General features: G+C 39.8%; 1 protein-coding gene across 7 annotated transcripts; it reads left to right on the top strand.

Moving 5' to 3' along the window:
* The first annotated feature begins 2,584 nt into the window (after nt 1-2,584).
* LOC130169360 (GTPase IMAP family member 8-like) lies at nt 2,585-11,171 on the top strand. Of its 7 annotated transcripts, none has more exons than XM_056376058.1 (9): nt 2,585-2,813; nt 3,302-3,402; nt 3,719-3,770; nt 3,877-3,923; nt 4,014-4,044; nt 5,419-5,478; nt 5,858-6,493; nt 6,872-8,080; nt 8,192-11,171. In XM_056376058.1, exons 5-9 carry the CDS (start codon nt 4,026-4,028, stop codon nt 8,959-8,961), a joined length of 2,694 nt encoding a protein of 897 aa, XP_056232033.1. In that variant the 5' UTR covers nt 2,585-2,813; nt 3,302-3,402; nt 3,719-3,770; nt 3,877-3,923; nt 4,014-4,025; the 3' UTR covers nt 8,962-11,171. The 7 variants fall into 7 exon arrangements, with proteins under 7 accessions (XP_056232033.1, XP_056232035.1, XP_056232029.1 ...); XM_056376060.1 differs by having other exon boundaries at nt 3,302-3,406; nt 4,017-4,044; XM_056376054.1 differs by having other exon boundaries at nt 3,302-3,406.
* The last annotated feature ends 606 nt before the right edge of the window (nt 11,172-11,777 follow it).

The following is an 11,777-nucleotide window of genomic DNA, read 5'->3' as shown; positions in this document are numbered from 1 at the left end:
AGTTTCCGACACAGATCATCAGAACCTATGACCCCATTGTATCTGAAAACTGAACCAAAATGAGCAACTTATTATTGTCAGGTGCTTCACCTTTATTAGAGAATTAATAATGTTAATAACAACCACAGACACAAAGTAGGCTGACATCCATGCAGCAACAGTCACAGAATAACGGTGTAAATGGCGTAAATGACACATAGCAGCTAGCTCCATAAAACAATGGAGAAAATACTGTAGCTTAGCTAACTGACATGAGTCATGTACAGGGGTTGGACAATGAAACTGAAACGCCTGGTTTTAGACCACAATAATTCATTAGTATGGTGTAGGGCCTCCTTTTGCGGCCAATACAGCATCAATTCGTCTTGGGAATGACAGATACAAGTCCTGCACAGTGGCCAGAGGGATTTTGAGCCATTCTTTTTGCAGAATAGTGGCCAGGTCACTACGTGATGCTGGTGGAGGAAAACGTTTTCCTGACTCGCTCCTCCAAAACACCCCAAAGTGGCTCAATAATATTTAGATCTGGTGACTGTGCCATGGGAGATGTTCAACTTCACTCTCATGTTCATCAAACCACTCTGTCACCAGTCTTGCTGTGTGTATTGGTGCATTATCATCCTGATACACGGCACCGCCTTCAGGATACAATGTTTGAACCATTGGGTGCACATGGTCCTCTAGAATGGTTCGGTAGTCCTTGGCAGTGACGCGCCCATCTAGCACAAGTATTGGGCCAAGGGAATGCCATAATATTGCAGCCCAAACTATCACTGATCCACCCCCATGCTTCACTCTGGGCATGCAACAGTCTGGGTGGTACGCTTCTTTGGGGCTTCTCCATACCGTAACTCTCCCGGATGTGGGAAAGAAAGTAAAGGTGGACTCATCAGAGAATAATACATGTTTCACATTGTCCACAGCCCAAGATTTGCGCTGCTGGCACCATTGAAACCGACGTTTGGCATTGGCACGAGTGACCAAAGGTTTGGCTATAGCAGCCCGGCCGTGTATATTGACCCTTTGGAGCTCCCTATGGACAGTTTTGGTGGAAACAGGAGAGTTGAGGTGCATATACAGTACATCAGCCCCACTCTCATCTGATCTGAAAGCACCAGTGTGTGCGATTTAGTGCCATCTAGTGGTGAAGTTGCAGACTATGTTCAGATGAATACCCCTCAAAATCTACAGTAAAACTAGTCAGTCTTTGAGTCTTACAGGTAGAGTAATGTATTCTTCTTCAGTGGATAAAATATGAACTGAATATGAACTGATAATCTGTGGTATTAAAAAAATGGGGGCGGGACAAACTCCAAAAACAAACAACAAATAATTCATCATGTATTTATTCCTGTGTTCATCTATTGTCTTGTATAAGCTACTTTTCTGTCAGAAAGTACAAAACTGGTTTCATTGATTTCTTTGAATTCCAGGTAGTTCACCCTTAATGTTTTCTGTGTATTTAAACGTCTCTATTTTTGTCCTTATTCACTGTGGAAAAATATATTAGTTAGAATGTGTGTATTGTGCGGTGAAGAATGACACTGTGGCAACCAGCAGTGACTTTGTAGAGCTTATATACCTGAAACATGTAATAATAAAACCCTCAGGGATATTTTAATGGATATTAAACATAATACATAACATTTTGTATTTACCAAAAACATGTACGTCATATTAATTCGTGGGTTGGCTGTTTCGGAAATGTGTGTCATTGACTTTCTTCAATGTAAAAAAGTATTACTTTTATCAGATAAGATTCAACTTTACTGACAATGAAATGCATTTTAGCATCTAACCAGGAAACCAAATTCAAAAAGCGGTAAAGTGTACATATGTAGAGATATACAATGTGTATATACATATATATATATCAGTGAGGGGTATGAACAAAGAGATAGAGATGAATATGTTTAGGCACTCTTGGTCATTTGTACAGTAAATACAGTATAATATTAAAGTAAACAGTATGGATATTGTATATATATGTATTGGTATATGAGAGCATAAATAATATAGTTTTAATATTTATGGTCTAAATCATTGTGCAACAAAATAAAAAAGTAAAAGTCAATGCAATGGATAACATCAATGTACAGTATATTCAGGTGGGCGGAGGTGTATTCATGTGATTATATGTTTTAAATACACATACTACAGCATATCTCTATCTAATTTCAATCATGGAAATTCTTATTCGGCTTCACTGTATTAAAACACATCTTTATTAATTATTTTTATTTGTTATTAATATTCCTGGTGATTAGAGTTATCAGAATTAATTATGCTTTATAAACCCGGTATGAACATCGTCAATTAATTTGATTAACCTTTACTACTACTGTTCATTATTATTATTGTTATTATTATTATTATTATTATTATTATTATTATTAATATTAGTGGTAGTAGTAGTAGAAGTAGTAGTAGTAGTAGTAGTAGTAGAAGTAGAAGTAGTAGGCTGATATGTCCAAAATAATCAATAAATCAAGGAATCAATCTACAATCATCCATCAACGTTTTTCATGTTAGTTTATTTTGTTTTAATGATTTTATTTTGGTATTTCCGGGTGTGATAGTCGCTGCTCAGTAGTTGGATGATGTTACTTTCAGTTTCGTCCTGGACGGTCGAACAGAGGAAAAAGTTCAGCTCATCATTAAACGCATTTAAAATCAAGTAATTAAAGTTGCTCCATGTAGCATCGGTTCTGTGGGTGGATCAATAGAAGCGATCAGCCGATTTTAACCTTTAACACCGATCATTTTACCGCGCGAGGGCACGAATGGATTGATCATTGATCATTGATCGTTTGGTGAGTTCACGTTCTGAGTTTGTAATTATCACAGTAACCGGACACAGTTTTCTCAGACTCGACAGAAAACACAAACTCACTGACTCTGTTTAATCTTCAGGTAAAAGCGCACGTTCAGGTTCACGTTCAGGTGTTTGACGCAACCGGAAACGTTTTTTCTGCGTCTCGTTCTCAACAGAGAATGTTTTATATCAGACTCATATAAACCTTACAGCCGCCATGTTGAATTGAAGTCTGTGATCGAAGCCTACCTGTCGATCATTTCCTCATTCAGCTCCATGTGATCACTTACATTTTATTTAAATATTTCACATTCACTACATTATGCATATATATATGTCCCAGTAGTGTCAGTATTAATAGTTTTAGTATCTGCAGTGTAACTTATTATTTTTCTATACATTTCATTTAGTCAGTGCCTTGTAGAAACGTGTCGACCTAATGACCTCTACATCAACACTGGTTTTAATCATGTCTTTTCTCTGCAGAGTTGCTGTGAGGCTTGAATGTAAAACCAAACAATTTATTTTATCCAGCAAGACACCGACGAACTTCCCTGAGTCATCATGCCACCTCAGCTGAACTTAATGTTGGTGTGTAATTAATCATCATGAATGTTTGGAATAAACTGAGGCTGCAGAGAAAAGTTAGTAAAGCTAGTTAAAGTAAAGTGACGCTGTAGATGCAACTAACGATTAAATGTGAATTAAATATAAAAGTAAAGCACACTTTGAGCTTTTACCCTCAGGGAGGCGCTATGGGCAAATAAGAGCCACCAAAACAAAGCAGGCAGGATGCGAACTGCAAATCAGAACAACTAATTAACCACTTAACTAACTGACTAACTAGTTTTATGTTTATCTGCCTCTCCCCTCCATCTGCTGAGGTGTTCTTTCTGTCTCCAGAACGACTGTGACCACGGTGACGTGTTCGCAGAGCTTCAGCACTGACATGCAGGTATCGTCCATCAGACTGTCAAACATTTATCACGTCACAGTGTCAGTGTGTCGTGACGCGTTCATGCTTGTGTTGTGATGATTGTGATGCTGCTGCCGTCTTACAGGAGCGGTGGTGACTCCTCAGAGGTCAGAGGTCGCGGTGCAGCAGTAGGTGAGTTTCTCTGAGGTGCACTTCAACATTATTCAGTTAACACTGTGCAGCTGTGCGCTTCATTCAGGTTCTTGTCTCTGTTGCGTCCAGCAGGGTGACGTCATGGCGGCTGCAGCACCTGGTGAGTCCAGTCTGACTTTGATACCCGTGTCACTCCTTCCAGGAAATAGACGACACCACGACTCGCTGATGGATTTATTCATCTTCTGCACTTCATCATCTCAGACGCCACCACTGTTGAACTAATCAGATACATAACATTGTTTAAAGTAATTAAACGAGTAATTTAAATTACACCAAACTACAGAAACGTGTCTGCACATGAACAAGAGGGAATGAATGGACTGAAAATGAATCTTAAAAACAGGAAGTGCGTCACGTTTAACTTAAACATTAACAGAGATAAAAACTAAGGCTGCGGTGGAGAAATCTAAATAATCTCCACTTCCTCTCGACCTTGATAGAAAACATGGTGAGGAAAGAAGAATAACAGATGTGAAGGAGAGTTAATCAGGAATCTGACTGCACTTACACGAGCGTGTTTCTTTAACTAACTTTATTTATAACACATGGAGGATAAATTCTCCTTCACTAACCACAGAAACAAACAGGACGGAAATGTTGAATAAGAAAACATGAAAGAAAAATACAAGTAGAGAAATTTGAGTCATTGAAATAATAAATAGAAAAAAGGAAAATTCTTGAAAATAAATCATATAAATAATGTGTGCAAAATAAGAAAATATCAAATGACAACATAAATATATTTTATGGCAGTTAAAACCCATTTAATTCAAAAATTGTGATTCTCCTCTTATTGAAATGAGTAATTTACATGAACACTGCCTTTAACCTGCATTTAAAGCTGCATGGAGGCAGAGTAATCATTAAATCAACGCACAGGTAAGTGATGTCAGAAAGCCTGTAGTGCCCTCTAGTGGCCGAACTGAGACATTGTTTTAATGCAGCTGAACAGTGTAGACTCATATTGATAGACATAGAAGTCGTCTCTTCTTCTTAATTATCCAGTTTGTGCATTAATGTGGATTGAGTAAAGTATGTTTTGCTGTTATAATGTTATTTTGATATTTGGTTCTTCAGTATTATTGGATTAATTTTGGCTAAATGCTGTTGGTTTTATTTAAATTTTCGATCTGTATGACTGAACTGGTGTGACACAGATTTCATTTCTTCACTTACTATTTCAAGGATGGTTCTGCAGCTAGTTTAATTCTTGGTAGGTTTCATGTTCTCTTGGACTTTTAGACGACAGAAGCTGCAAATGTCATAAAGTTGTTACAGAAAGATTCTATTAAAATATGTCTCACAGGTTCATTGTTATATTTGACGCCTCAGCTCCCTCCCAGTGGTTTCCCCCCACGTCAACAAGCTCTGGGCATTTTATATTCATGAATTATAGCATGTATGGGATCTTGAATATTCAGCTGTTAAGTTTTGTCTGTAGCCTAATTTTTATCCCTCTACATTTTCACAGTGAAAGATGACTCTAAGCCGTGGGAGCGCACGAGCAGCTATGACCTACTGCCCCCCAATAGTGAGTTAAACTGAACTGAGTCAGGTTCTGATTTGTTCTGTTTTGGAGATTCAGACCACAACTGACAAGTTTCTTCCTGTGTGAAAGATTTATTGAAAAATGTTTTTGTTCCACTCCTGCTGCTGTTTTCCATATTTTCATCATTTATCATGAGATGATAAAGCTGTTTTTAACCCTTTTAACCTCCAACAGAACCGGACTCATGTTTGGTGAGGGTGGAGATAGAGAGAGAGAGAGAGAGAGAGAGAGAGAGAGAGTCAGCCATCCCTAACTATAAGCTTTATCAAAGAGTTTTCAGCCTGATCTTGATTGTAGAGGGGTGTATACTGATCTCAGCTCATGTTTGTGGATGGTGTCTCTCTCTGTGTTTTCATTTCAGTGTCTGAGCTGAGGGTTGTTCTGCTGGGGAACAGCTGGTCTGGGAGGAGTTCAGTGGGGAACTTCATACTGGGAGATGCTGTGTTCATCACTAAGGAAGAACCAGTCTGCTGTCAGAGAGTCAGTGGACGGTGCAAATGGAAAGAAACAGTTCTCATCAACACCCCAGATCTGCTGCATCCGAACATCTCTGAAGACAAACTGACAGAGTTCATAGAGAACTGTGTGAGTCTGTCTGATCCTGGACCTCATGTGTTCCTGCTGGTTCTGCAGCCTGAAGACTTCACTGAGCAACACAGACTGAGACTACAAACAGTCCTAGAAAACTTTGGTGATCGATCGTTTGAACACTCACTGGTTCTGATAACAACACCCAGAGAGGAGAGTCCAGGTTCCTCAGAAAAGTATGAGCAGCATCCACCTTTAAAACACATGATCAAAATGTGCAGATTCAGATCTCTGAAGCAAAAGAACCTTGAACTTCTGCAACTGTTAACACGCTTGGGTGAAATTGTGAGGGTGAACAACGGAGAACATGTGAGCTGCGATTTATCTGACAGTGAAGCAGCTCGGCTTCATCAAAACCTGAACCCACAGAGCTCAGTTCCTGTGAACTGGAATCCTGCTCGAAATGTTGGTAAGTGAGGAAAAGCTTTTGACAACAATGTAATGAGAACTTCAGGTTAAGGAGGTCTGCCATGTTCAGTCAGTCTTGTTATCCACTGTGTAGCTGAGTTAGTAGGTGTTAAACGTCCTCTCGTACCTTTAGTGTCAGAAAAAAATTAGAGAGACAATCTAAGACTCTGATCATCAATTAAGGATCCAATAATCAATTCATTGGCTGCAGCTTAACTTGGAATCTAGATATCAGAACCCATCTCTAATTTAAATGTTCCAAACATTCATCGTTTCTGAATATAAGATCAAATCTCATATCGGTTCTCTTGTCTTTTCTCAACGATGATGATGAGGAAGTTTCTACATTGAACTGATTTTATTTCCTGTCGTCTGACAGCTCGTGGACTCAGGATTGTGCTGTTTGGGAAAAGGGAGGAAGAAATGACGACACTTGGTAACTTCATCATTACGGAAAAATCTTTTAATTTTCAAATATTTTGTCCAGTTACACAATGTGAGGCTGCCAGTGGAGAGTGGAGAGGAAGGCCATTAACAGTGGTGAAAGCTCCAGACATGTTCAGTCTGTCTGTGGAAGCAGTGAGAGAAGAGGTGAAGAAGTGTGAGACTCTTTGTTCTCCTGGACCAAATGTTCTGCTGCTGTTAGTGAAACCTTCTGATTTCACTGAGGAGAACAGACGAACACTGAAGTTCATCCTGAGTCTGTTTGGTCCAGATGCTTTTAAACACTCGATGGTCGTCACCACATACTGTCATCACTGGAATGAGACGAGTGTCTCTGTGAACCAGCTGCTTCGAGACTGTGGAGGAAGACTCTACAACATGTTTGAAGATAAACACCAACTGTTGATGGAGAAGATTGAGAACATTGTGCGTGAAAACAAAGAAACCTTCCTCACCTTCTCTGAAGAGCCTGAACACATGAAACCAGCTTTAAACCTGGTTCTGTGTGGGAGGAGAGGAGCAGGGAAGACTTCAGCAGCCGAGGCCATTTTAGGTCAGACAGAGCTTCATTCAGTCTCCAGCTCATCAGAGTGTGTTAAACATCAGGGAGAGGTGAGAGGACGTCAGGTTTCCCTGGTGGAGCTTCCTGCCTTGTATGGAAAACCTCAGGAGGAAGTGATGGAGGAATCACTCAGGTGCATCTCCCTCTGTGATCCTGAGGGCGTCCATGCCTTCATCCTGGTCCTACCTGTGGGTCCCCTCACTGATGAAGACAAGGGAGAGTTAGAGACCATCCAGAACTCATTCAGCTCTCCAGTCAATGACTTCACCATGATTCTGTTCACTGTGGAGTCAGATCCTGCAGCTCCAGCTGTTGTTGACTTTATAAGAAAGAGCAGAGACATCCAGGAGCTGCTTCAGAGCTGTGGAGGAAGATCTGTTGTTCTCAACATCAAGAACAAACAGCAGATCTCTGAAGTGTTGGATAGTTTAGAAAAAATGAGATTCAACAAAGAAAAACCATCCAGCTACACAACTGAGACATTTGCACATGCCCAAATAGGAAAGATTGTACAACTAGAGAAACACATCACTGCTCAACAGGCGGAACTTGAAAGGTTTAAAAACAAAAGACAGAACATGTGTAAGTATTTAAAGTTTAGTCTCTGTCCTAAATCATGTCTTATATAATCTGGAGTCTTTACTGTAGCAACTGTCAACGTAAAGTAATTCAAACTTTTATTACATGTTGCAGGTGATGAAGAGACTCAGAGTTCAGAGTGTCTCAGGATTGTGCTGATAGGAAAGACTGGAAGTGGAAAGAGCTCTACAGGAAACACCATTCTGGGAAGAAAAGAGTTTAAAGCCAAATCAAGTCAAACATCAGTCACCAGGTTTTGTCAGAAAGCACAGAGTGAAGTGGACGGTCGTCCTGTTGTTGTGGTCGACACTCCTGGTCTGTTTGATACGACCTTGACTCATGAAGAGGTGAATGATGAGATGGTGAAGTGCATCAGTCTTCTGGCTCCAGGACCACATGTCTTCCTGTTGGTGTTACAGATCGGACGACTCACACCAGAGGAGAAGGAGACACTGAAACTCATCAAGGAAGGTTTTGGAAAGAATTCAGAAAAATTTACCATCATTCTTTTCACAAGAGGAGATGATGTGGACGAAGATAAGATGTCCATTGATGAGTACATTGAAAAAAAATGTGATGATTCCTTTAAGAAGCTGATCTCTGACTGTGGAGGAAGATACCATGTGTTTAATAACCGTGATAAACAAAACCACAGACAAGTCAGTGAGCTGATAAACAAGATCGACACCATGCTGAAGGAAAATGGAGGCAGCTGCTACACTAATGAGATGCTGCAAGAGGCTGAAGCAGCGATACAGAAAGAAGTGGAGAAGATCCTGAAGGAGAAAGAAGAAGAGATGAAGAGAGAGAGGGAGGAACTAGAAAGAAAACATGAAGAGATGAGGAGAGAGAGGAGCTTCATGGGAATCTGGAAGAAGTTATGAAAGCAATGTTAAAAAGACTGAAAGAGGGGAGAGTTAAAATTAAAACTGAAAAACTGAAATGGGATGGACTTCAGCAACTACAGCGAACAAAAATCTGAAAACCGGAATTGAAACCTGAAGTAGTAAAGTATAAATTCAAATTGCAGTCTACAGAAACTGCTGTATACAGTGGAATCATGAGCTTTTATTCATAGTACAGTGACGTTACAGAGAGTTGTTTATTTTCTTTTTAAGAGACAGGTAATGTTCCACCTACAGGGGGCGCTGGAGGAGTGTAGTCGACTTCCTACATGATACTTGAAGGTTAATTGATATTATCACCTTGACTCTACAGAGCAACAGAAGTGTGAACACCTGCACCAGCGTTGTACCTGCATCTGTCCGAGGACACAATCAGACTTTAGATGAAAATAATTTAATGACTCGTTCAATTTCTTTCCTGTTCTGTAGGAGTGAAGATTTTAAATACAGGACTTGCAGTGATGGAGTATTTGTACATTTTACATTGTGATATTGATGCAAAAATAGTTCCGAAAAAAATATCCCAGGACTTTACAACGTCATGATTAAGATTTTATTTTGTTAACTGTTTGGAAACTTGAAAAACACAATTGTCTTTTTCCTTTTTTTCTTTTTTAAATTCGTTGCTGTAATCAGACTGTAGTGACCCAGTAATCAGACTTGTTTCATTCAGGTCATGCTTTTGTAAAACCACACTCTGGTCTTTATATTTATATTTTCCCCTGATGATGTTCAAAAGTTTTACTTCATGATTTCATAGTTTTTAAATTCTAGTTGAAGTGTTGAATCTGAACTCTGCCGTGATTTTAGTCTCTTATTTCCAAAGCTTGTTTTCCTCTGTTAGTGAATCATGGTATAAACACGGTCACAGACACATGTACATGTATATATCATATAATAATATATGATATAATAATATATGTCATTTTATCATGTTAAAACTCAGTCTCTGTGACATGATCTTTCTATGTTTCTTGACCTTTTTTGATATATCGACCTACTTAGAGAAAATTCTTTGATTTTAAACCACTATAAAAAATAATAATTGATTATCAAGATAATCTTTTTGAAGCAAAAATCTGGTTGTAGAATTTTCCTTTTTCTTCTGTGATAATTAACAGAAACTTTTTAGATTCAAACAAAGGAACGAGATTTTATCTTGGTCTTAAGGAAACTTTACAACTATTTCATCATCATTTAATGGACAAAATGATTAATGAGAAAATAATCTGCAGGTCAGTACATGATTCACTTCGTAACGCAGGTTTTAAAAAGTCTTGTGAAGCTTGATTTACTTCTTTTCTTGTGACAATAAAACCCCAAACCACTTTTCAAACACGTTTTCCATCTCTGAATGAATCGCTCCGTCCCTCTCAGCTGCTGTTAGTTTCAGCTCATTTCCATTAAAATTAAACCTGTACAACCTGAAACCTACATTTAATCCCCGTCAGTCAGTCAGTGTCTTCATCGTCTGCTCAAGGCCACAAAACTAGAAGTGTAACTGTGACGGAGATAAAGGCCGACATGATGTCTCTGAGCTGCAGGGTTCATGTCTCTGCATGTAGATCCCCAGGAAGAGCAGAGGGTTCCCAGAGAGTCTGCGACATCCTCCCAGTCAGGAAGTTTCCCTCGTCTTCTCGCCTTTTTTGGTCTCAAGAGCTGGTGCATGTAAATCAGTCTCAGGGTGAGCGTGCGGTGCAGGAGGCCGGCCGACACTCCTCCGGCTGCACGAACAGGCCCGAACCAGCCGGAGAATGTGGACAATGTCGGCTGTGCCCGACTGCAGGGTCGGGGATGTAAACCGGTGCTGTCACTTCACTGCAGTCAGACGCTGCACGGCGCTGAGTTCACCTGCAGCATTCACACCTTCAGTCTGGTTAGAAAAGCTGCAACTGAGGCAGATTTTACATGAAGATATCACTTTTAACTTTAAATATTGAAAACTTCCTGTTTTGTAACATAAAATTAATGTAAAAATAAAAGCTTTCAGAAAAATGTACTTAAAGTATCAAAAGTAAAAGTACTCCTCATGCAGAATGTTTATAGTATTAATAATATATTGTTTTAGTAATCTTTGTTGGTGGTGAAGTTTAATCCACTAAAAGTTCATCACATTTATAAAAACTTCACTGTGCAAAGTAAAAACAACTGAGTGTCATGGAGTATGAATAAAAAACAGTAGAATTTGATCAGTTAATTGTTTTTATTTATCTCTGGTTCCTCCATCCTTCAGCGTTGTGATGTAAAAGTATAAACTGTGTCGATCTGTCAAACATCTGCAGCAGCTGTGTCGTCTGGTGCAGTTCAGTCCATATAAGGAAAGTAGCTTCATAGCGTTTCTGCTCAACTACAGGTAAAACTTAGATTCTCAGATTTTGTTTAAAAATCTCCTCCTCCACCTTTTTTGTTCTGAATCTTTAACCCCCCCCCCCCCCCCCCCCCCCCCCCCCCCCCCCGCAGCAGGAGTGTCGTTTGGTGGAGTTTCAGCTGCACTGAAGTCCATACAAGGACAAGACACGAGCAGCTGTGGTCTCATGACGCTGCAGGGGGGGTGTGGTCACACCTGGTAAGGCCCGCCTCCTCAAATCTGTAAAAGCAGGTTCAGGTAGAGCCCTGAAATCCTGCCTTATGATTGGCTGAATGTGAAGTTAGATGTTAAAAACACCATTTCTGTGTTTTTAACATCAAACACCAGGATTCGGTGAAGACGAGCGGTCGAGTTGCAACAACAGATGAACACGTCTGCAGGTTCAGGGTGTGGACACAACAACAGGAACAGCTGACACACAGAGGGG

This window comes from Seriola aureovittata, chromosome 5 (assembly GCF_021018895.1).
Source record: "Seriola aureovittata isolate HTS-2021-v1 ecotype China chromosome 5, ASM2101889v1, whole genome shotgun sequence".
Classification (NCBI taxonomy): Eukaryota; Metazoa; Chordata; class Actinopteri; order Carangiformes; family Carangidae; genus Seriola; species Seriola aureovittata.
The sequence above is the reverse complement of the archived record's forward strand: the minus strand, read 5'-3'. Positions and strand labels throughout refer to the sequence as shown.

Bases quoted from the DNA above. Each gene is read 5' to 3' on its own strand.
- LOC130169360 (XM_056376055.1), top strand. The intron at 5,479-5,857 runs GTGAGTTAAACT...TTTTCATTTCAG, and splicing joins TGACCTACTGCCCCCCAATA to TGTCTGAGCTGAGGGTTGTT. The intron at 8,081-8,191 runs GTAAGTATTTAA...TACATGTTGCAG, and splicing joins AAACAAAAGACAGAACATGT to GTGATGAAGAGACTCAGAGT.